At 41.9% G+C, this 26,754-nt stretch overlaps 1 protein-coding gene across 6 annotated transcripts in view; it reads right to left on the bottom strand.

Annotated features, from left to right (window-relative positions):
• The window catches only part of XYLT1 (xylosyltransferase 1), a 192,751-nt gene that overhangs the window by 82,307 nt on the left and 83,690 nt on the right, over positions 1–26,754 (bottom strand). For 5 of the 6 annotated variants that reach the window (XM_061474259.1, XM_061474258.1, XM_061474260.1 and 2 more), the window contains one exon: positions 9,856–10,390. In XM_061474259.1, coding sequence (XP_061330243.1) covers positions 9,856–10,390 — 535 coding nt within the window. Of the gene's footprint in view, positions 1–9,855; positions 10,391–12,726; positions 12,916–26,754 lie in introns of those variants that run through there. The other variant, XM_061474261.1, reaches the window with a different exon arrangement.

Below are 26,754 nucleotides of genomic sequence, written 5' to 3'. Positions count from 1 at the left end.
TATTAAGAAGATCCAGAGGTGGACCATTTTGAATAGATCTCTTTTTTGCTGACTAGGTGAAGAATACCAGAGATGTCTGAAGCCTCCTTGTAGTACTCCTGACAGAAGCAATTTTCCCATTTGTTTTTCAGGGATCTGATGGTAGAACATTTTCAGAATCAGAACTGCCATAGAACTGTTTTTATTCCCAGAATACTGGATGGGTGTGCTTTGCTTTGGACCATAAAGTTCCATTGACTGGTAAAACAAAAATTCCCAGCCCTGAACACGTCTTTTTTTAGCTTGCTCCTGTAGGAACAAAATTGTCTTCTTTTTCCTCAGCAATCTTAAATTTGTGGAGATAGATGTACATAGAGGCACTTTAAGGTGCCTGATAAAGGTTACTGAATAAAGTTCCTGACATAAGACATCATTTAATTGAGATCGCCAAAGCTAGTGCAATACACATCAGTTAAACCTCTAGCCGAATTTGCTCTTAATATTTCATGGAAAGCATGGGTTTGCATTCATCTCCCGGCAGAACATGGTAGATTTATTTACAGAAACACATCAGCTCCACACAGCCTCCCTCTGCTGGGGCTTGGCAAATTCAGTGTACGTTACGTAGAAGTTTTATTCACAATTAATCCCGGAAGCTCTATTCATGATTAATCCCAGCCATTTGCTTACTCTGGCAAAGTGGGCAACCAAGCCAGGCAGCATTCTCCTCTCCACTTTTCCCTTCTGTAAGGGAGTACATTCCTTACAATGTTTTTGAGTAAGCAGCCAAAGAACACGACACTCTCTCAAAGAGAATGAGTTAGGGATAGAGCCTCAAACCTGTTCCAAGATTTACAGATATCTTAGTTAAATTCTCTCAGAGCACCTACACCTAGGTTCCATGCAAGAGAGAAAGTATAAATGGGCAAACCATATATTGCAGTAAATTCCTCTGTTAAAATTCCCTTTTCCTCCCCACTATTCAGTAAATTACCCAGGATGAATCACAGCCTACAAATAGATGGAGAACATGAAAATGTATGGTTCTGTTTAGTCATGCTACTGTCAAGCTCAACAATATTATGCAGCACAGTAACACACTGCATACACCGAAGTTTTTGGTCTAAGAGTAGCATGGTTTAAAAGACTCCACAAATGGTAATATCCACTGGATGCATGGAAACCTTCAGATCCAATTAAAAACACTGGTGAGTAAGCAGCAAGACTGCTTAAGCTGCTATTTACAGCTGGTCACTAGCATTCTCACCAGCAAAGTGTTTCTCTTACAGCTTTTAAGGAGCTCTACAAATGAATCAAGGCTTCAAAAAACCACTTCACCATTAGTTTGGGCAAGAAAGTCTTCACAAGAGAGAAGCAATCACCTTGCAACAAAGAGAGTAAGACAATTATAATCTAGTTACATGGAGGGCTGCCTTGAACTTCAGTTGAGTAGTGAGGTTTCCAACATGTTTTATAGAGAAAAGATCCTTTCAACAGACAGCTTTCTTTTTTTGGTAGTGCTCCCTGACAAGACCTACAACTGTTGCAGACTATCCTGCCTCAAGGACAACTGGTCACTAAAATAAGCAAACACAAGCCAGAGGAGTTTTTAAGAAAGAGGGAAATGAGGTCTGTAGATGAGCTTCTTTAAGCTGATCCACACTAGGATGATGTGTTACCTTTCTGGTATTATAAAGATTTCATGTTCAAACTCACAAAGCTGGCCCCCAAAACATCAGCATGACAGACGTCAGAGGGTGTCCTCCTGCAGGAATCTTCATTTGCCATGGTACTGATTGCTCAGGGAATAACGCAAAGGAAGGAGAGTGGTGTCTAAATAAATGCTGTTGATTCATGAGGACACAGGCTTTTTTTCCCTTAAACTCCTGGCATAACTCAAAGGCAGTACCCATAAATGCGTGAAGTGTTAAGAGTTATGGCTGCATTTCACCACCTGTGGAGAATAACTTGGTCCCCCTAAAGCACAGCCAGCATGTATATGCAGTAATGATGAACAGGAAACCTGAACCCAAAGTCTGAACCAAGCCTTTATAAGCTCACCAACGGGCTTAACATGTACCACCCATTGACAGCCTAACTGCACCTACTCTCCTTTCTCTAGACACTTGGAGGTAGAAGGGTTTCTATTCAAAACTTTTAATGGCCAGGAATATTGTAGCAGCCTAAGAGGAGGTGGTATAGAAGAGGAATGCAGACACTGGAGTACTGCCAATGCTCTCACAAGAGATGGCAGTGATAATTCAGCTTCAGCAAGCTCTAAGAGAAAGGACTGAAAATTTCTTTAGCTTCCTGGGAGGCTGATAAGAAAACTAGCAAAGGAAAGCAATGGACTTTTGCCATGGACCTTTCAGCAGGGCCAGTTAAAACCAGTATCTTATTTCACAGTAAAACTGCAAACATGATACTTCAGAGTTTCATGTGCATTCAACTAAGCCCAATGGTGACAACAGTTGATACTGGGAGTTGGGAGTATTCTGCTGTTCTTTACGAAGGTGCCAATCAGAAAGAACTTTGACACAACTAGATGATAAATCAGTGACATTCCATGGATATTAAAATAGTGTGAGCAGGGAATCAGGGCTATTCATTTCTAAAATGCTCTCAAGCCATCAAAGATGAGAGTTTATTTGGAAGACTAAATATACACTGAGCAATTTAAAAATCTTCTCCAAGGTTGCTCAGCTACAGATTCTTGTCATTCACTTTTTCTATAGAAGTCATGATTACCCAGGGAGAAAAAAGACTGATGTTTTAAAACTACCTTCTGCATAAGAAATATGTGCAATAGAAACAACTGAATTATGGTTTAGAGTCTTGAAATGGCATTAATGTCCTGTAAGACTGGCTTCATGCCTAGACTGTTGGCATTTTAATTCAGAGTAGACCCCTTAAACAACTCTTCTTTATTTCCACAGAAAGACATTACAAAACAGCCACTGGTCTTGTTAAGTCCAGTGACTCCTGAAATACACCAATTAAATGTACCCTTTCAAACACCTGCCTGAAAAGAGGTGCACTCCCTTTAACTAGACACTAAATCCTGTAACAAACTCTGTAAACAGTTAAGGCATCCTTTTCAAGAGGTCACGAAGAGGAACATTCTTTGCCCCGGCTCAGGAGGAGGCAATTAAGAGTCAAGACATCTCCCCCTGATCATTCCAAAAGTAATACAGTCAGTGCACCCACTTCAAACTAAACTGTGGCAGCCTTGAGCTGCAGCTAGCATAGGATTTCTGGGACAGGACATTACCCTATTCTCCAAATAACAGTTCATTGATTGTAGATTCCTATGAAAACAGAGCATTACTTTGCTAAGTAACGGTACTTAGAGAAGTGCAATGGTTAGAAAGGCAGAGCTGAATTTCTAGTGCATCAGCCCCAGCAATTGCCTCGTGTGACGTTTTAGGCCTAAACCAAAAATCAAATCCGAAAGTTGCTGTTGCCTGCTTACAATCAGTACGTAACAAAGGCACTAGCACAGCTCTGTTACGGTTGCAAAGCCAAATTAACAGAGAATGTAACATTGACGCTTCTTGTGCAACCTTAACCCAAGCTCAGTTCAGTGGTACTGTACATTTATGTAGCACAGCTTCTTGCTTAGCATTGAATAAAAGTAAGAGAATTAGATGTCATGTTTCCTATTAAACATCTGTCTACTGAAACCACTGCAGAGGTCCAACACCTATTTTATATGAAAAAAAAAACATGACAGCCAGTATGGCTTCAGTTTCCCCTGCGACAGATGGAGGTTGGGTTTCGTGGTTTTGTTTTGGGTTTTGAGGGGGTTTTTGTTCTTTTTTGTCCAGTTTTTGGGGTTTGTTGCTGGATTTTAAGGAGTTCTGGGTTTGGTTTTTTTTTTCCCTTTCTTGTTCCTCTCCCAGCTGATACCACTGTACCAGTAATTTTCTCCAGCCATAGTTGTATTTGGCTCTCCCTGCTGACACTCTGTCCACACATTTCAGGATCACTGGGAAGCATTAGGGATCACTTAAGTACTTTTCTTTCATCTCTGTACATAGGCAGTAATCTTTATCAAAATAGTCACTGAACTTCTGCTACCCTTATGGTCTCTTCCCAGGAGGTTTGCAGAGGACATGCTCAGCCATTATCCTCTCCCATGCTTGCCCATGCTCCCCCTTTAATGCTCCATAAACCAACATAATTTTCCAAAACAGAGGCTTGGTGAGAACCAGGGCTCCTGACCATAATTTTTCCCAGTCCTTCTGCCCTCTGTTCCCTGTGTCAAGCATTTCTCTCGGCATTTCCTTAAGATGCCACTTGTCAAGATGATTTTCTGCAAGTCTCTGCTCTGACCTGCTAGGCCACCTGCACCACCTCTGCAGCCACCAGATCCATAAGTGACCAGACTAGGGCCTAATGTGGAGAAACATGACCAGACAGTAGCATCACATGGAAAAAACGGGGGAACAGCAGTCTGATTTCAATCCCCCACTTCTGAACTTGCAGATGATCTAGACAGGAATCGTCTGTATTTAAATGAACGCATTAACTGATATAGACATCCAACAGTTTTCCCCTCACTGACTTTCTTCTAAAACTGAAGCTGAAACCATGCAAGACAGTGCTGACAGAGCCAGCCTGTGCTCATAGTGGCTTTATTTTAGGAAAAAGAATCCCTCAGCTCCACAACACCACCAGTTCACCCGCAACTGATAAACACCAGTCTCCTGTCCTTTACACTGCAGCTGTGATATAGTCCAGTTCTCATTCATGCAATGAGGCAGGGTCCATCTTCAGCCAAGACAATGAAGTACCTTTTCATTACTTGAATCCTAGTTTAAACTATCCAAACTTGCACATATGGCCATAATAATACTTAATTTGAGAATCACTGGAAACATACATTCTTCCTGAGATCTAATTTTTCTCCATACAGCACCATAGCTTCACTGATTAGAGTTGGTTCTGCTTTACACATGTAAGGGGAGAGGAGACACACCACTTATTTCACAAACTCATTTTGCTTAAAATGCAAGTACTGAATCTTAAAACAGTACTTATAATGGAAGAAGTGCTGGAAACATGGTTTCCAGAACAGAACACAATCTCTGTACATGGTGTAATTACATTTTAGTGCTCTGCAGAATACAGGCGTATGGCTTAAATGCTATTAATTGTAAGCAGTTTTGTTCCACAGGATGTTGCTCACTGATAACTACTCAATTAGGGTTATTTTGCAATTAGTCTACTCACAGTAAATTTATTGCAACCAGAGTCATCTGTGGTACAGCAAATTAAAACGCTGGCTGGGCTGCATGTGGCTCTTACATGCTACTTAAACTGTGTATAGCTCACTGCAGTGGCTCTGTCACACTAAGAGATTAAACACAGAGAAAAGCAGCAGCTGCCAGTGCCACTTGGAATCCTGAAACCAGGAGAAAGAGATAAATTTGGGGTTCAATAATCTTTAGATCAAACTCAGTGAGTCTAAAGATACACTGCCAAAAATGGGAAAGCTAAACATGTCACTATGCACATCCACGTGCATGTTGAGCGGATGGAATTCTCCATTTGCTTCATTACAGCTCCCATTCTTTTAACATTATATAAAAGATGCTCTCATTCCCATGCCTTGAAGGACTGCTGTGCTCCACTCCGTAAGTATTAGGCATCTTAGTGGCTTATCCTCTCCCTTCCTGCAAATCATACCTCTTTCTGAGTATTTCTTTTCTGAGTGCTTTGAAGTAGTCAGAAAAAAACATCATAGACATAGTTTGCTATTACCTGTGCATATTATTCAGTAAACAGAGCACCAGAGCCCTTTTTACTCAGTTTGAAAAACAGAAGAAGGCTGTGTTTTCTTAAATGAAACAGAAAATTTTCTTCTCAGCAGCCAGTAAGAAACCAAAAACTCTTGCCTCAATGTGCCAGAGCAGCATTATCAATAAGCAACGAGGGAGAAAGCAGTCTAATCTGCAAAATACTCTTTCAGTGTGGATGAGTGATGTGGAATGAGGGTAGCTTGATTATTTTTCTACTTTATTTATGAGCTGGGTTTACCCCACAGGGATGAAGGTAGCAGAAAACCTATTTGATTTATAAAGTAAGAAAAGACAACAGAAGAGCCAAGGGGAAATAAATCAGGCTCACTTGAGGTTCTCTGCTTTCCTGGGGACTTTTCTTTTGCCAGAACTACATTTTAGAAAACACCCCTCAAAAAAACCCTGTTACGTACTCTTGGCCTATCTGGCCATGGATCTGGGTCAAGCATAAACCCAGCTGATTTTACCAGTTTGGTAACTAATGATGATTAGGCCAGAATCTCCCCTGGGGCAGCCTAGAGAAGCTAGCCCAGAGGAAAAGTGATGCAGACAGCCCTTGGCACTGTGCCTACGATGACTCACAGATGTGGCACAAATGACTAAGGAGGAAGCATGCATGGACCTGTCGAAGCAAGTCCAGAGGAGGCCATGAAGATGCTCAGAGGGCTGCAGCACCTCTGCTATGGAGACAGGCTGAGAGAGTTGAGGTTTTTCAGCCTGGAGAAGAGAAGGCTCCAGGGAGACCTTAGAGCTGCTTCCAGTGCCTAAATGGGACAAGAAATCTGGAGAGGGACTTTTTAACAATGTCCTGCAGTGACAGAAGAAGGGGCAGTGGCTTTAAACTGACAGATGACAGATACAGATTAGACATTTGGAAGAAATTCTTTACTATGAGGGTGGTGCGGCACTGGAAAAGGCTGCCCAGAGAAGTTGTGAATGCCCCATCCCACAAACTGTTCAAGGGCAGGTCTCCTAAGAAGAACTCCCCCCAAAAGGATGTCCCTCTGTACCCACTCCCCAACTTGCACAGGATGGGATTTGCCCTTTCCTCATCTAACCTTGTGCTGAACCTACTTTTCCACTCCTGCCTTCACCGACTGTATCTCGCTTCACAGATACACTTCTACACATGCCAAAAACATTGGCACATGATGCCAGTGCTCCACAAACATCTGCTGACCAAGTTCAACTCCTTAAAAGACCTCTGGAGTTGATGAAGACACCTTTGATGAGGGATGGAGCCAATATGGAGTGAACAACAGCAGCATTTATGTTCTGCAGTGGGAATGAGAGACCTGAGACCACAACAGACTTAAATTCAGGCAGTGTGTCTTTAACAGGGATGTAAAATCTGAAAGACCTATCTAGTTAGATACATATAAGGCCTTCTGGTAGACACTGGACACCTTCAGTTCTGGGGTTCCTACATGTCAGTCTTGATAGTCCTATATTCAGACATTTGAGAATGTCTGACTTCAAAGTCTGGATCTCCTCCATAGGTCTGATGTCCCAGTCTGCTTGCACACTGGCACCTCTTGTATAAGCAACTTGCGTCCCATTCATTATCATGCTTCATTATCATTTCCCCACAGCAAAGCTCCCAAATGTGCTCTAGAGCAACTCTGTATATAATACAAAGGATGTCCAGATTTTCTGCCAAGGAAATCTGGCTGCTGAAGCAGTTGAGTTCATCTGTCAGCATGGGGAGGAGGAAACAACCTTGAGGCAAAGAAAAGTCTACATTTTCCACAAGGATCCATCTGGCTAAGTTAAGATGTCCCTCAATTATTCTTTTAAAACAAGCATCACTGCCTAAAAATCTAAATGCAGCTCTAGGACTGCAAACCTAAAAACTGTAGCCACAGTCTTTTTATACTTAGTTTATAACATGGTATATACCCACGCCTCATGAGTTGTTACTAAATTTCATAGTTGTTACTATGTTTTATTGCAAAATAAAACCATATTTGGACAACTACTCAATTTCTCTAGTCATGTTTGAAGCTCCCAGTTTTCCTGGATGTTTTACTGTATCTTATTGCAGTGGAAGCATTCATACTGCTCTGCAGTGCACGTACATGCTGAAAGGCTTCGAGTGTAAAACGTGACACTGTTCTTGGTTATAAGACCATGCTGTTATTCTGACTGCAGGGCATAAGAGGGAAATTCTGTATTTAAAAAAAGCAGCAACAAATAAATATTTATTGAGAAGCCTGTTTGTAAGAATGGCAGTTGTTTGAAACTTCTGAGAAGTCACCCTGCATCTCTATACAACAGATTACCAGGTGTGTAAAATGGCACACAGCTGCAGCGTGCACCCGCACTAATGACAACACATCTTCCAGCTCTCTCCAGGATATCACTTGCAAATTTGTCTATGGGATGCATTTACCCTACACAAGTAACATAACACTGCTCCTTGATCCCAAGCAGCATTGGACAGTGTCTGCAAAGCACTGACCTCCATCAACCTTCTCACAGACCAAAGCTGATTCTCCTGTCATTAGGAAAGAAGAGGGAAAGATACTAAGGACATGCTTATAGCACTGGATTCCCAATGGCACCCCAATGTGACCTCAGGTGCTCCCAGGTGTACTCACTGATACACAGCCTGTCACCAGTGTCTGGTTTTGCTCAATTCTTACTTCTCTACTGTTCTTTTATCTTCCCTTCAACTTGCGCTGCCCTTGCTGCCCCTCTCCCTGCTTCCTACTGAACACAGTGTCTTCTGCCTCTTCCATTAAGTCTTTATCTCCAATGTTCCCCCACCCAGCTGAACAATTTTGAGTATTACCATGGTAAGAAAGGGAGAAAAAACACCAGAAGTGACATGGTAAAAAAAACCAAACCAAACCAAAACCGATCACAGATGCACTAGGGTGGGAAATGGGGTGGTCACACCATTCATCCCGGTAGTATCTGTCATCTAAATTAAAACCCTAAGCTTTGTACTAGTGAGATGCTTTTGTTTGGAAACATCCTCTAGGGCACCTTCTTTTTTCCACTGTCTGTACAGGGAGTTCAGCCTCCTAATTTAGACAATAGCAACACAGATCCTCCTCCCTCCCACGCTGAATCCAATAGTAACCACTGCTTTGAGATAGTGCAATAAACAGATACGCTGTGGGGGTTAGAGGATGTACTATTCCTAATGAAAGAAACTAAAGATCCCCTCATGGCCATGAACACCATGTTTGCTGCACCATCTCAAAGAAAGCTATCATCTTGTTTGTGAAAGATCAGTCAGAGACACTGGCATATCCTTACAAGCATGGACTGAAGTGTCAATTACAGGATAGGAACTTTTGAATTTCTGTATGGGAAGCTTACAGTTGAATGAATGGTGGCACATGAAGTACTCCTTATAAAGCAGAAGGTCGGCTCACACATGCAAACCGACAGCAAGCCAAAAGATACCTCATGTATCTGACTGCATGGAGAAACCAAAAGCAACAAATCAAAGCTTGGCTTAGGCTAGCAGAGGTAACTGATTCTCTACCACAGTGATTCTGAAAGTTATTTTGCTGACTGAAGAACACTAAAAGTAGAAGTAATCCACAATATTGGATTTTTTTTCCCATGCTTTTGGAGATTTTTAATATTATATTTCTGATAATTATCTAGGTTATCCAAATTCTTTGCAATGCTGGTTATTAGCTAAAACTCCACTGTGGCAGAAAAACGGCCATATGGCCATAACAGCAATGCCACTCATCTGTTGGCTAGCAAATTCACCATGGCTGTTCCCTGATCCCCCAAAAGCATGCAGTCCTGTAGAGAATAATAAGATTTCTGTGTCTGCAGATTTAAAAGGAACAGAACAGCAGCTGAATACCTTGGTCACAGCGTGGTGAAAGTGAAACAAATTCTGTACAAAATCTACCAAGGATCTTGTGACATCCATAAAACTCTCCAGTGAAAACATCCTCAAGCCCCTCCTCATTTTCACAGGTTGAGTACATTACACATTCCTGCAATAAAGCCATTTTTCTCATCAGAAGGCCATTTCAATTATATTGAACCCTTCCCCTGAGATACCATGTTATTTCTCCTTCACCATCTACCAACTTACCCTCCAGCTTACAAAACCGTGTCACCTTCTCCGGCATCAGCTTCCCGTGCTTGTGCTGGCAATACACCTCTGCGATCTCCTGCCGACACTGCTTAGTTTTAGAGCGGGACATGGCTGAGATTGCCTCTTTTCCCGTCACCTCACACTTTGGTGGTTGGTCGTATGTCAGTTCAGGGGAGCTGTTTCCTTTTTTTTTTACATGGTGGTGTCTGGAAGATCTGTGAATTGCCTTCAAATTGCTGTTGCTGTTGCTGCTGCTGCTGTTTTTGACCAGGTCATCACTGAACTGCACCACCTCATTTGAGTTCTTCCCCAGCAGCAAGTTCTTCTTCATCTTCTCCTCTTCCAGTTTTTTTCTCAAGTGCTCCTTTTGCTTGCTAAGGGGTTTTTTCACCAGCTCAGACTGGTGTTTTTGCCTCTGAGTCCTGGGAGCAAAGTTACTGTTATCAATATTTTCAAAGTCCTTGGGGACTGAATTTTCATTATTGCTGTCTGTTCGCATTTTCTCTTTCGGTCGGTGGGAAAAATAGCCATCCTATAAATGGGGAGAAAAATTATCTTACTAAATATAAACACATCCCATGCAATACAAGCATTTCTTACATGAAAACATAAATTACAATCCAACATACTGCAAGAAATCCCGAAGTTAGGATCTGTAACAGAAAGATAGAGCCATGAGGCCTCTGAGCTGTGCAGACCACTTCTGCCTGCATCCCTCTATCACCAAGCCAGGATCCAGCCCCCATCCCAGATGGAGCAGGGAGGTTTTACACAGGTTTGTGACCAATTACTAACCAGAGACTTCAATCTGACACTATCAAAAATCAATGGCAAAACCGACACAGATTCCAATGCAGCAAGAGCAGGTCCTACAATGCTTCCCTTCACCCCTTGGGTTCATGACCGTAGTTTGGTATCCCAGAAACTGCCCCAATTCCTCCGCAGAAAGCATCACATGACTTTATAGCTTTCTTTCAGTAAAGTAACTGCTACAAACCAAGTTTAGAGTTTCTACATAATAAAACTCTGGAGAAGTGTTTCCCAGGAATTGCACTGCAGCCTTGCCATAAGCAGGAAGCCGTGGCAGCAACCAGCCCCATGTGAGAGGATGAGCAGCTACAGACACCCAGGCTTCATGGAGTGTCAGAGCCAGGCCCATATGTCAGCATTTGGCAAGTACACAGACCATAACATTGCAACACTTCAAAAGTATCATATAAAGGAAAAGGGACGTAAAACATTTTTCTGATGCAGAATAATGTTTTGCTTCACCATTTCATCCCTGCCTCCACCTATTATCATGGGAACTGGTCCTATCCCAGCAGCAGCAGAGCAAGTTTACAACCCCAAAGAAAAAGGAAGATTATCTCAGGCATCCTAAGGACAACAGGGAACATATCAACCTGCTTTAGAAAAGATGTGTCAGACTAGAACAAAACTGAAAGGCACTTATACGTGTAGAGTATTTTCAAATGGGAGCCTGTTTGATAGCAAGGGGTGGGTAAGGCAGAGCTATCTTTGCTCCAACCACACAAATCAGCCCTCAGGCTAGTGGGGACACAATTTTTAGACTCATGGAAAAGGAAGTATCTCCATTTATTAAAGTGATCAGTAGCAGATTAAATCAATGGGGAATTGTTACTAAAACATCTGAAGACAACAGTATAAATACTGATAGACTTTTTGAATCTGCCCTGTTTTCTTTCCACTTGTGAAAGGCCTAACCAAAAATCAGAGGCTGGTAAAGGACAGCATCTGCTAAGGATGATTGATGGGTGCCACTCCTATGAACCACCATTTGTATTCAAAACATTTTACCAGCATAAGCTGATTACGTCTCACACATCTTCTGGGAGGAACTATTTAACAGAAGAAGGAGAGGGAGATAATGGCTTATCCAAGGCCATGCAAGGAGTAGGTCTCACTTTGACCTCTGCAGCTCAGCAGTGAGATTCATTAGAAGATGTGGCTCTGTGAGCAACTGAAGTGATTCTCTCCATGAGTATCTCCAGCTCACAAGTAGCTTTAGCTGCCAGACATGGAGGCATGCAGAGCTGTTCTAAACAAAGACAAACAACGCACAAAACAAAACCCAAATGTTTGCAATCAAAATATGTTTGGGGAGAACATATCTATCTAATTTTTAAGGCTACACATGAAATAAATTTTTTTTTCTGTCCTTTTTTTTTTTTTAAGGAGCACAAACAATAGAATTTTTTTATAGAATCACAAAATTGTTAAGATTGGAAAAGACCTTTAAGGTCATCAAGTTCAACCGTTAACCCAGCACTGCCAAGTCCACCACTAAACCATGTCCCTAAGTGCCACAGCTGCACACCTTCTAAATACCTCCAGGGATGGTGACCCCACCACCTCCCTGGGCAGCCTGTTGACAATCTTTCCAGTGAAGAAATTTTTCATAATAACCAATCTAAACCTCCACAGCACAACCTGAGGGCATTTCCTCTTGTCCTATAACTCGTCACCTGGGAGAAGTGACAGATACCCCTCTCTCTCCATCCTCCTTTTCAGGTAGTTGTAGAAAACAATCAGGTCTCCCCCAAGCCTTTTTCTCAAGGCTAAAAAAAAACCCAGTTCCCTCAGCCACTCCTTGTAACACTTGTGCTCTAGACCCTTCATCAGCTTCAGTGCTTTTCTTTGGACACCAAAGAGAAAACAAAAAATAGTTTCAAGACAGCTCTCATTCCCATGAATGATGAAACAAAAACCCCCAAACCAATTCTTTTCAGAGCCCAGCTCCCTTCACTTAGTCTGTATCTCCAATGTATCTTCAAAAAAGGACTGCTCCAAACCCAGCAGCAAACTGCAAATAAAGCAAGACAAATGCAAAACTTACGAACATCATACCCAAAACATCTCCATTGCAGTGCCACTGCTCTGAGACTTCAGATGTTTGACAGCTGTCATATTCCCTTTGTTGTTCAGCCAACTCCAAAACCTCAGCTTAGTGATGCCACCTGTATATTTTCACTTGCTTTATTTCATTGCTAATACAGTTTAAAGCACTTCTTATTAGTAACAGGAGTGTTCCACCATGCTGTAACTTAGAGCCAAAATACCTAGCCGCAACGATGGGGAAAAAAGATAATTGTCTTCTTCATTGAACTCTTTCCAGGGTCTCTAAAGGCGATGCTGCAATAGGATATTTCTGTGTATCCTGGCAACATTCCCTCCCACAGCCTGACTGTTGCTACATTATTTTTGTCTTTAAACTAAAAAATTTTAATCGTAATCTGAACAGCATATGGCACATTGATGAAGGGGCAGGAAGGGAGAGGACATTTCACTGTTGGTGGCTTTTTGTCACAATTCTTACTACCCACAAACGAGACATTGGCTGGAACCAGAGTGACAGGCACACAGAGTGCACGGCCCTGCCCCATGCTCTCCCCTCCTGCCCCACCCAAACCTCTCAAAGGTGGCAGCATGAGATCCAGGCCTCTTCGTGTTTCAAATGACATCTGACATGACACTTATGTGATGTTTCAGCTGGGACCTTCACTCTCCATATTAGCTTCCCTGCGCCCATGAGGGTCTGATCAGGCTACACAGCAACCACAGGACCAGAGGAGCAGCTACGGGTGTTTAAGCAGAGCATTCCTGATGACCTGCAGAGCTGTGATGAAACCTCAGGAGGAAAATGCAAAGTAAACAGCAGATTTACTGGTGTATGGTTCACCTCTTTAAACTGTTTTCCTCCTTCAAGAGCTTTGCCCCCCTCTGGGAAATGCATTTCCAAGTCTACATGCTGGAATCTGAACAGACAAATGAATTTTAAATGCTTCAAAGGCAGACACAAAACTGAGTTTGGCTGTAACTCTTCCCTGCCCGCAGGGACAGCGAACACGACAGAGGACAGCCAGTGTCTGCAGAGACTTCTCTTTGGGAGGAGCAAGGACTAAAAGTAAAGCACAGTTGTAGAACAACTGTACCAAACAAGAGCTACAGATACACACTACAAAACAATGACATGTAACAGATACCACAGCTGGACAGTCAAACCCAGCCTCACGCCATCCCATACCTGTTGATGAAGGTGTTAAATACCACCAAACCAGAAATCTCCACACACCTTTAATCTGCATTTCTCTCTCACAGTAACTTTCCCCAAAGACAAATGAGATTTATAAAGCACAACGATTTCAAGTGAGGATCCATACGTGACAGGAGAACACACACGGCTGCAGTGCAGGGGAAATGAAGCTCAGCACTCTGAGCTTAAAACAGCAGCAGCTGCTGACAATAAATTGTGCTCACTTGTGAAGTTCAGGGGTACAAACAAAAGCAGCACATCTGGTTTTCAGCTGGCTGCAGGAGGATGGGATTTACTTGCGCTGCAATATTTCATTTTTACAGTGCTGGATTAACTGCAGACTATATTTGCCACAGATATCTAAGACATGCATGCCAGGACAAAGTCATCCTATAGAAAGATGGTCTTGAAAACCAGCATTCCTGGTTCTGACAGAACCAGCTGGTTCACTGTTTCAACCATCATCTTCTCCACCTCTTGTCTAGCTATCGGTTAGTAACACCTCCTTATCTCTCCTCATGCTTGAAAATCACACTAAACACACTGAAAAAATGGAAGGCTATACTGGGACCAAATTAGCAGCAGAGAGCCTATTAATATAGCCTGTATGTATCCACAGTCTAAGATGAAAGCTGTATTTTCAAACCCACAACTAACACTGCTGTGTAGGTTTAATGTCGTCCACAGAAGGCACAAGAAAGTTGTTATGGAAAAGACAATTCTGGTCTTTGCAATAGAGTAATTCTCCCTAGAACAGACACTGATCAGAAGAGGCTCTGTCCAAAGACAATTCATTTGAGAGGCTACCCCATCAAAGTTACTATTACAGGTGTCAAACTCCACACATGCCCCCCAAGAGCATGTGTTTCCAGTACAGCCCTGGGAAAACATTCCCTTTCTGCATCATTCCACACATGACTTTGCAGCAACCCCAGAGTGACACTGGTCTCCCTTTGGGGACTAATAGCAAAAATTGTGCAGCCAGGGAAGTCATGTCTGTAGCCCAGTACTGACCTACTGCTCCCAACACCAATGACAGTCATCCCACTCTCACAGAGAAGCACAGGATCAGGTCAAAGTAATTTTTTTCCCACATTTGGAAAGCCAACACAGTTCACAGTCATTATAAAGGAACCCTCAGAGGGTTTTCATCACTTGTAGCACTGCATTTTAAAGATCAAGTATGACACTGTGGCCGTTTATCACGGAACACAGGTCTAAGAAGGATTTCCACAAACAGAAATTTTCTGTCCTAACTCCACCTCATGGAGAGGTTAACTGTTGAGTACTCAATGGCGAGAGCCCTGGCAAGGAGAGTTTTAATGACTGTGAGGTCTCTTCTGCATGTGAACACGCTGTAATTCAGCAACAACAAGCAAATACTCCCAAACTGGGAAGGAACAGTCTGTACCCAAGAGCGTGCATGAGATCATTGGCAATTACATACTGATGGTCATTGATGCTAAAAATAATAGTATAACATTAATGCAAAAATAACATTTTAAGCTTGGAGTCATGCATGCAATGAGAGTTTGAATCCTGCTCCAAGTTCTGCTCCTTGTTGAACATGTGAGTTTAAATTCTCCAAACTCCACCTTCAGTGTGTTTTATCTGTCACACAAAATACATGTTCTTCGGTATATCTGCAACTCTATCTACAGTGAAAGACTATGGCTGCATTATTGACCAAGGGAAATGAAGGATAACTCCAACAAACCATCACGCTCTCTGTGGGCTATCCCACTGTTAAGACTAGAATACACTACAAAGCCATTAGGAACCAACTCACATAGTTTCAGACTGACCCTGGGAGGGTGTCTCCACCAACAGCTAGGATTAGGCAGTATCACTGTTTCTGTAAAATTCAAAAAGCCAACACCAGACCAATTTCAAATCTGCTTTCAGAGAGATAACCTCAGGTGCATATTAATCAGCAGAGACACAAACATCAGCGGCCCAATACACAGCAGCTCTGCAGACAGCAAGGGCACACAAGACCCTGCATGGCTGAAGGATCCAACTCAAGACTCCAAACCGCAGGGGAACTGCCCACAGCACTACTCCAGCATCACTGCTATTCATCTGCAGAAATACAGTGCTGCTAGATGGCTCCTTCTGTAGAGCTTTGTGAAGCAAGCTAAGGAAAACCCTCATCAGTTCACAAGGGCACACAACAAGAGCTCGCATTTATCTGCAAAAGGTGCTCATTGCATCGTGCAGAACATTTCCTCCCAACAATAAGAAAATGCTGCCTTCTCAGGAAAAGTTATTCGTTGTACAATTTCTGTATCAAGGAACTCCTATAAATACTACACAGATGGATGGACCACGTGCAATCAAGCCCTGAATGACAAATGTTCACAGTTTCAGTTTATCTGACACAACTGATTTTCTCCCCAGCAAGCACAGTTTTTCTGTCTTTTAGTACTGAGAACATATTCTCAAGTTCTTCCCCTGGCAAAGCTCAGTACCTTAAAGACACAGCAGACCAAACTAGGAATACACATATGCACACACTGAGCAACAACAAAACATAGACTTTCCCTAAATACAAAGCACTGGGCATGCTGGTCTTGAGGGCCAGGTATAAATTAAACCCCTGTACTATAAAAAGAAAAAATACATATTTTTCTTCCCTCTTGCTGCATAATAAAATAGCGAACAACCATTGATCTCACGTGAAAATATGCAATCACTGGGCAGCCTCGCAGGTTCACACGTCCGAGACAAAATGAGTGCCCAGAGCTGGTGCAAACACTTGTACTTTGCTGGGGTGAGCTGTGCCACTGCAGGCTTCAAACCAGCTCACAGCTCATGGACAGCTTCAAAATTTGCATCATTCGTCAAAGCCTCAAAAAGACCTGGTCAGTTTTTCCAGGACCATCTATTTTCCCTGTCCTGTGACCAAGAAGAATTTAAACAGCACTGTGAGAGGATAATTAAAACAAGTTTCCTCTCAATATTAATTACAGCTCTGTGACATATTATTTTGAAATGCTTGTTAATTATTCAATAATGATACCTTTTCATTGCCAGAGGAGGCAGAGGACATCTCTACAAGCAAGGGCTGCTCCTGAATTATTCGCCCCCTTCCTCCCCACTTTAACCTTTGCATATCTGAGGGCTGTTTCTTAGTTGAAATCAAAACCTTTCCTCACAGCGGAACTACAAACCTTATACTATGGTCTTCAGAACAAGAGCAGAAATAAATACTCCTCATGCTCCAGTGGGCTCCAAAACCCGATTTCACCCCGTTTCTGAAACAGCTGAGCACCCGTCTCCCTGGGCACATGGCCAAAGAAACTTCTTCAGAACAACGATCCCATGAGCAGCTGCAGGCTGCCAAACTAGGGAGCACGGCAAGTTCAGCCCCACTGCCGATTCCCGAGGCCACCATAGGAAGTAGCTTCACTCCATTCTCCTTTTCTGCAAGAGTCCAAGAAAAACCATCTTTCTCCATCACTGTAAAGCAAAACTACAGGGCTTTTACCTGGAACTGTCCAAATGCTCACCCTTTTGCTACATGCGCACAGCAGGATGGTCAGCATCAGAGTGATAATAAATAAATAATAATATTAAAAAAAAAGAAGTCACAGCAAAGAATTGCTAAGCCAGGCAGGAAAATGGGTAAGATCCTCTGTTTTCCCTGCTAGACCAAGCAAGCCCATTCCCCAGGATGATGGAGTGTGTGGGGCTGACACCTTGCTGGCTCTGTGGGAGCTTCAGGCACCTCACCTGCGTGCTGCAGCCACCATGATCCAGAGGCTGAGCATAACAGCAGGTATCACCTCCTGTGCTCAACAGCACAGACTTCAACATCCTTCAAATGCTCATTTCAATGGCTCAGAAGGCCACTGGATAAAAGAAGGTGTTTTCCCAGCCAGGGTAGGGCCTTGGGGGTACAAAACCAATTTTGGCTACAGCGTTTACCCTACTGTTGCCTGCCACATCTTTCAAACTACAGAACAACCATTGCTCTGCTTGAAGTTGCTATGCAGCCACAGGGATGCAGACATCCAGCTGCACCACCAAAATGAACAAGGAATTGTGAACCTTAATGGAAGACGTGGGTGATGTATCATGAGACCCTTGGAAAACTAGTACTTTTGGCAGGTTTGGACAAAAGCACGGCCAAAGAGAGCAGATGGAGAAAAGACACCAGATGTTAATGGAGTTAAGTTTTTCCATATGTTTTTCCATTTTGCTGTAGTAAGTATGTTGTACTTTTAATTGTCAGTGGCTGAAGACTTGTGAGAAACATTTTGTGAGAAATACAAGTTCTGTATTTCTCACAAATATGCCTTACATTAAAGAAGACACAAATGGTGAAAAAACTTTATTGACTTTGAACTTGCAAGCTGGTAAGGATGAAAGATGTAATTGTTTCAAATACAGTCCTTTCTGTTAGGTAAAAAGACTGTAAGAATAAGTGATCATTTGGGTTAAAAGGGGGATTCTGATACTTGAAAAAGCACAAGTACCTCAGGATTCATAGCTAACAAATACTCACAGGCACTGCTAGCCCCAGACTATCGTTACACTTACATTCAAGGCTGCAAAGTAGCAGATGGACCACCTCAAAGTGCACATACACAAGGGACCCTGCACTGGAACATCTGCATTGGTAAGTGATTGGAGGATTGTTTTTCCTTTCCTTTCCAAAAATGTTACCAATGTTTTTTGTTTTTCCTTCACATCAACTTCAGCAGTGGGCTCCAAAACACTAACAACATCATCATTAAAATACCATTCATGTTGCTTTTTTCCCTTTTTGCATACATAACATTTGTACATTAAGGAAAGATGTTCTGGTTTGAAACAAAAGGAAAACAGCTTCAAATTTTTGGCTGTTTTCCTCAAAGAATTTTTCTGTTTCTTTCTAACATGTAACTTGCTGTCAGAGTGATTTAGAATAAGGAGTAAAACAATACTGCACCCCTCAAAACTCCACACAGATTTTCACATTTGCTCTGGCTTAGCCCAGTAACTGTATGAAAAGCCATATTGTATTATTAGTAATTTAAAATGTTCATCTGGTTATTAAACAGTTTGGAACACTGCTAGAGGGAGCTGTGAAAGCACATATCCATTGTATTGCCAAAACTGACAACTTTGTTTTCTGCTAATTTAAGCTTCTCAGGAAGATTTGTACTTACACAGGACTGACACCACAGGCTAGTCAGCTTTATCCAGTCTGTAACAGAACTTGATTTATAACCAGTAACTGCCCCCACTTGACGTATATTGTTCCCTTTCAATGATTAGCAGCTCTGGGTTAATGGTTGGACCTGATGATTTTAAAGGTCTTTTCCAACCTAAATGATTCTACACTTGATCTCATTAACAGACTCCAGATGAATGCACACAACCCCTCTTTCCCTTGGCAAAGGTCCCTCCCAGTCAAATTCACCAACAGTAACACCGAGTTCAGGCAGGCTTTTTTGCCTATATATATATATATGTATATATATACAACATGCATGCAAAGAGATTTCAGCGGCTTCCACTCTGCTTTGCAGTGCAGTGAGCTCTGCCTTGGTGCAAGCAAGGGAACCCACCCTTGCATGACACAACACTCCCAGGCAAACAAACCCTCAAAAGACCATTAACTTTGAGCAACTGTCCCGGAACATTTACCAGAGTTATTAAGCCTCCTGGATTCATTTCAGCTTAACCACATCTTTAAACAGAATTCACCACAAAACTAGGAAAGAGATGAAGGTGGGCTGGCCTGACAGTGCAAAACGCACCTTCTCAGGAAGCTCAAGAAAACCCCAGAGGTTGATTTTCCTACAGCTTCTTCCCAAGAGAAGGTGCATCTTAAAAGTCCTTCCAACAAAGAGTTCAGACATGAAGGGGCTTAAAAAGTCAGCCCTTTCTCACAGGAAAGGTAATTTCAGGTGACTTTTTACATTAATGACTATTACTTTGTGGTACCTGAACACGACCCTCCAACAGCATTTGAAAAGACCTGCCATTCCACAGAGTAGCTGCAGATACTAATGCCCTACAACCCTTCAACAGGCGTCGGGCTCCCGGTGCTATTCTCACTCTGTGCCGAGAAGGCTTCACCCAGGACACGGAACAGCACAGCACAGTGTCCATGTCCACACGAGGCCGGGCCCTGGGCTCGCACAATGACATCTTCTGGGGCATGGCATGGGGTGTGGGTAAGGTCAAACCCGGCACAGCTACACAATCATCTTTCCTGGTGGGTTTTTTAATACTGAAATGAAAAGTGATGTTGTGGTTTTAATTTTACCAAACTATAAAACCTTGACACAGGTGCCCCCCAGAGATCATATATAAATAACGAACACTAAATAAATGTAGGAGTAAAGCTCAGTCATTTGAATGTTCAGAATACAGACACGATACCCACACTGAACACACAGCACCAGCAAACCTGTTCATCTTTTTTTTTTTTCTTACACCTTCCCCTCTTAGTGACCCACCCCATCAAAAATAACATGGCTAATCTGAACCAAATTCCTCCGCTTTCATCTCTATTTCTTTCATCCCAAGTTGAGCCAATACACACTTTACATCTTTCAAAGTGGTAGTAAACACTTTAAATTGCTTCCTGGTGAGTTGCTATTAACAAGATTCCAACTAAATTCATCTGGAGGCCTATTCCAACTCCAATCTAAACAATCTCTAGCAGCCCAGGGTGAATTGCTGAGACACACAATAGAATCTCTGGCAGCTATAGAAATTAAACGTAATTAAAATATGGATGGAAGAAAGCAAAGACGCCCTCACACACAAATGAAAACATCCTTGTAAAATATGGTCAGTTTAGCACAAACATATTCAGCCTTAATTAGGTAGAAAATCTATTTAGATGAATACAATGAAAAGAATAATAATGAACTTCAGGATTACATTTTGTTACTTGAAGGGAAAAAACAACACGAATAAATGGGAAGTAATTGGAGCTTATTTAATAGTCCCAGACTATCAACTTGAACAACTATAATCATTAAAGACCCTGCAGTGATCTTCTACTGATAAATGTTGTTAAATCAGAATTACAATACAAGCATGAAGAGCAAAGCCTATTAATATGAGCAGCACTGAAAAAAATAGGTTCATTCACATCTTTTTTTTTCACTTGCCCAGCATCACAAGCGCACAGGAATGAAAGGTCTTCATGTTTCCTCTTGTTTCAGGTGAGACCAAAATATGAACACTTCAGGATGTCTGCTGACTGCAGTTATCCAGTGCTGAATACATGGCAACACAAAGTTTGGTATCACGGGGCTCAAATGTATTATCCTGTATCTACTAACTGAAACAAGCCAAAGAGACCCTTTCATGCAAGGATAGAGCACTGCTCCTGGACCCTAAGGACCATGAGGGAGATGTGGACATGTGACCCAGTGACTGCTTGCTGGTGAAAGACAAACTCTACTTCTACTATTTCATTTCTACCCATGGACGCCAGGTTACTTCTAACCAAACTCTTCTCTCCTCTGCCCGTTCCCCAGAACAGGGAGAGATAGCAGTGTGGAAAGACTGTCTCTTAGGCTTCTATCTCCAAGGACTGCCTCAAGGTGACTGTCCTCAGGAGTTGTCCTAGAGCCACTCCACAGCTTTCTGTGCAACTCTGCCTGGCCCTCCCTGCTGTGCTGGTAAAGGAGTGACCCTGCGCAGGCAGGCACATCTCTCACAGCAGCCCTGCACTGGGCAACAGGAAAATTCTCTCTCTCCCCTATCAAAACTACGTACGGTTTCAATTCCAAATTGAAATTCAACAGCTGAATTTTCTGCCCATATAAACTGGTATGTTCACATAGGTCCATGGATATGTGCCAGTGCTAGGAGGTGATTTAAAAAATTACCTTTTCTCTAAAAAGGGAAAGCTTAAGTGTGGACGTCAATCCTGGAAGGTGTCCTGTCCTCATCATGGGGCAGATTTCCAGACTCAGGAAAAGAGGGTTTTAGAGACTGCTCTGTATCTCCACAGAAGGCTCTTCAGCAAGTTACGTTAATAAAATAAAAACTGAAAAGGCCAAAGGAGACTATTATGGACTGCCACCTGCCTCCTTAGCTACCCTGTCAGCAGTACAGCCTTCCTGAAAACTCAACCTGGGACCTGGCCTCAGCAAGGGTTGCTTATGCAGTACTGCATTCTCTGCTCTTGCAGATAGATTCATTAGAACTGCTCATTTGTATAGCTCTTAACAGCATGATGAAACATGACAGAAATTTGGGGTTAAAAGATGTAGCAGAATACAGATTTCCAACACCAAAAAAAGATGCACCTGAAGTTCAAAACCTTGTCATTTCACTGGCTCCAGGAAAGAGCGTGAAGAATGTACGATTAGTAGAAGCCACCAAAATTTTTCCATGAGACTGACCTCCAACCTTACTTGAATGTTTTGCAGACCAAATCCTTTTTCTCTACCACACTAAACACTCTGACTACACTGAGCCAAACACCAGATTGTATAGTTCCCTGCTTTCTTTAGCCACACAACAGCTTTTTGTTCATGTTATAAGCACAGTGCTGTCAAAACAGTGATTTGTAATTATACTACATTTAACAATGGTCATATTTCTATAACCTACCACTTACAATTATGTCAGAAACAAGGAACCACTCAACACAAAGTCAATGATCATATCCTAGCATATAAACATCCTCAACTGACAGAATTAGATCAACAGCACAGCATAATGTTAACTTAGCTAGTCACTATTTACAGACTATGCCATGCAAAGAACTCAAATCACAATACACTCCATTGTTTCAGTTAACATTATTATGTTAGAGCATCACAAAACCACTTCATTCTAAAGGGCAACCACTGGCCTTGCAACTATTCCAAAGGTTTATCTACAATCAGCAGTTTTTCTTGTAATCCAAAATAAACTTTAACCCAGGGATTTTAAGGAAGTATACCAGTTTCTTCCCTAACTCTTGAGCACGTTTCAGAGTTTATGCTCAGTCCTCCACCCTATCATCCTGTTCTGTCTTACAGGGTCAAAACTGTCTTCTATATAAGCCCAACAGAGTCCATGGTATTGCTTTTGAGATGTGTTCTTAAGTGAGGCTTAAATGATTTTGTTTCCATTTCTAATATTATAACACATGCTCACTCACACTTATATTAATATGTACTTACATGTATTTGCCATTCTAACTCCCCACCTGTGGCATTTACCATTCCTAAATATTCAGTGAACTAAAGTTACAGTTTGGATGTCTAACATGAAACCCTGTCCCATACAGGCTGTGAACAACTTGCATTCCTCAGCATTTTTCCCAGAACATCCCCTCTTCTTCTCCCAGTGATAAACTGCTACTGAGGAAACCATAAATAACTGTTAATAGTATTTGATCAAAATAGCAGCTTTGGGCTGCATTACAAAGCCATTTGCTTGCTCAATCTTGAGCAGAGGAGCGCGTACGTGTGTTAGCAGCTCCGCACAGTGTGATCTCTCAGAACTCATCCATAAGCAGTGTGAAAAACCACACGATTAACTTCAGCAGCATGAACATGAGCAACCTCTAAATTGCATATTTAAAGGTTTGATGGACCAGCCTCTTCTACAGTAGCAAATTTCCTTCATTAAAAAAAGAATAAAATCTACTGCCATGCAGAAAATGAAAAGTAGATCTTGTCTGTCAAGTAATTCTTGTCTGTATCTCCCTATTCTAAAGCAGCAAAATCATGTAAATTGAGACTGAAAACTTTAAATTTGGGTCTACAAATAGATAAAGTGTGAACTGTGCCAAATTTACCTGAGATTTTGATGAATCATCTTCTACAGCATCAGCACTGGTCCAAAAAGAAGCTGTGTGGAATACAGAACTACCAATACACAAAAGTGGCATTATTTCCATTTAACCAGAATTAAATGGACAGCGGAACTTGCAGGATGAAGTTACTACTTTCAGCTTTCTAATCAGTCGCTCTGTGGTCATCTGGATTTTTTTTTTCTTGATTTTGCAGTACTTATCAACTCCCGACAAGCACTGTAGTATGGTGAAAGGCAAAGACACCTTTCAGTCAGCGCTCTGTTTACAAAGACAAGCTGTTAGCGATACCACATATTGAGCAATGCTTTCTCTCCCAGGGCCAATAGGAAATTCAATCACAGCTTCCCCTCTGCTTTTATATCTCATTCCTGGTGTGCAGGACAGATTTTGATCTTCTACACATGGGACAGTTCTCTTTTACAAGAATATTTAATAGCATACAGCAACCCTGGTATACATACCACTGTAGAAGTACCTTTTAGAAAGAAATTCCTGAGAATGTCCTGCTTGCTGGAACAGTTTCATTTGCAGAGACAGCACAATGATAAAGCATACATCATCCTATGTGTATATTCCAAAACATCTATTTCCCATTAGTATTTTTACTATGTCAATCATACAAATAATCAAAGTGACACCTGGCAAGTATAATGCTATATATTTACCAAGATAATAATAATAATGCTTCAGCAGAGTAACATTTTCAAGGGTTTGAAATTAAGAAAATCTCTCTCTCAAATCTTATCTAGGATGCATGATCTGCAAAGATGCTCACACTGACAGAAATCAGCCTATGGGAATTACTGGTAGTACAGATTTGAAGCTAACAGTTTCTAATCTGTTGTTTGTAAGGATGGATATATCAACAGCTCTACATGCAGCAATAGCAATGAGAGACATTCACACACTGTGTAGCTTTTGTGATGGGTGCAGATAAAGGACTGCCAGTCTGGGGGCTCTGGCTGTCTGGTTGGTGCTTTCTGTATATCCAAGAAAAAAGACAGTTATTATTCTATTTTGTCTGTTACCTACTGCCTCTCAGCGACATAATGCTGCTAGGAAAGAAACAAATTCAGCAAGTTTCCAGACTCTGGATCCTTGGGCACATCTGCCAGGTAATCGAAGCAGCCTGTAAAACCCACAAACACTTCAACACTTTCCTGGAAAAGCTCCTGTGGTGACAGGCTACACACAATTCCCTTTGTGAACTCCAGGGTGTTTAAGGAGCAAAAGCATGGGAAAGATACCAAAACACAGGGTTTTACCAGCTCTCTCCTGCTCTTGCTTCTCCAGCTTCCCTCCCCACCACCCCATGCTGGGCAAGCCACTGCACAAGAGGGATGGCACAGAAATGCTTGCTCAAGACTGTGCTGGCTGGAATACCAATGGAGGTCAGCTATGAGCTTAACAGCAAACAGGAAGGAGGAAAAAGAAACTCTGCCACAAAAGAAACAAATAACCGGAGATGAGCTTTCCCAGCAGGTACCACATTGTAATTCAGAGCTGGTGGTATCAGAGAGCAGATACAGAAGGCTCCTGTAAGAAAACAAGTTCTAGGTTCCTATCACTTTTAAAGGCAGGACCACTTATTACTGTTAGCAGATCTGAAACTGTTGCCCTTTATTATTCATTATTAGCATCAAATTATGTTAGCTGAGCAGATCTGAAGAAACCTGATGCAAGCAGCAGCCTGCTGTAAATACCAATGCGAAAAGATGCATTTTGCATGCGATGAAAGCCGAGGATGAACTGTCATCTTTAGTTTAATTCATGTGTTGTCCTTTAGAACAGAAGAAGCCTTTATCAAGACAAAACAATATTAGGCTCTGCCTATATCCCAGATTCTCAGTTTATGCCAAACAAATCTTACATTCCTCTGAAAGAAAAGACTTTGAATATCTGTTAAAACGTGCATGGGCTATTACTGGCTCCTAGAGTTGCTCAAGGAAATTCAAAAAGAGCAGATCTATGAATTTATTAGGCAACAGTTTCTCTTTTGTATTAAAGATTTTGAAATCTCCAAGATAATAATCTTGTTGCTTTTTCCAAGGCATTCAATGTCACCCTTAACTCTTTGACCCAACGCACAAGCTGGGCTACTGCCAGTAAACAAGTGGTTTGTGTTAATATTTTAGAAGAGTCACTTGAATTATTTTTCATTCCCTGTTTGTGTATAAATGTGTGCTAGCTAGCCAAAAGTCCCTGCTGACACAGAATATTGCAGCAAGACAGGAGCAGTGGCTAAAAAAAACCCATTATTCATCTTATCTGCTATCAACTGTCCATAGAGAGAATGACAATTACGACATTACCCAACAGTTATAAATATGAATTCCACTGTTCTGTACAGTCAACAAGTCTGTTCCCACATGTAAATGTATTACTTCAGTGCTGATTTTACAGATCAAGGTGAAATTCTGGCAGTCCCCACCCAGAAGTCAATAGACAGGAGAAAGTCAGCCTTTCTCTGCTGGCAAGGCACCTCATCCCCACACAAATCCAGCATGTCACAGCATGGTCCTGCTTAGAAAATACAGAATAGTCTTCACTGGTGGGTCAGTGACTGAACTTAGAGCAAATCTAGATCACAAGACACCAAAGCTCCAACAGCCAGCATCAAGAGGCTGTATGTGCACAGTGCCCAAGCAGATGCAGCCCAATACAAGGCATCAGCTGCCTGCCTCTCACCTGGACAAGCCACACTTCTACAGGTGATCCACAATATAATTCAGCCCTTGGCCCATTCAAAAATGACAACCATGGACTGTTCTATAAATCACAAACAGCAACTGTTGTGGCAAAATAACCTCCCCCCTCCCTCCTGTCCTTTTTTAATTTAAAGCTAGGATATTCCTTATCACCAACCAAAATGCATAGGCAGAATGCAAAGAAGAGAATTAAGTACATGTTTACATGTTTTTAACTGCACTGATTGCTTGCAATGCTAATTATCCTATGCAATGCCCATATTTTAATGCCATCCTCTATAAGCAACCCAATATTTTTTTTACAACATATTTCCAGATAATTTAAAAGATGTTTGGTGAACTGGCTGGCACAGAAATTTCTGAAG

The sequence above is a fragment of the Pezoporus flaviventris genome, unplaced genomic scaffold (genome assembly GCF_033815535.1).
Source record: "Pezoporus flaviventris isolate CSIRO_AGI_PZ_B2104156 unplaced genomic scaffold, CSIRO_AGI_Pfla_v1 ptg000078l, whole genome shotgun sequence".
Lineage (NCBI taxonomy): Eukaryota > Metazoa > Chordata > Aves > Psittaciformes > Psittacidae > Pezoporus > Pezoporus flaviventris.
This window is presented reverse-complemented; position numbering and strand designations above follow the sequence as displayed.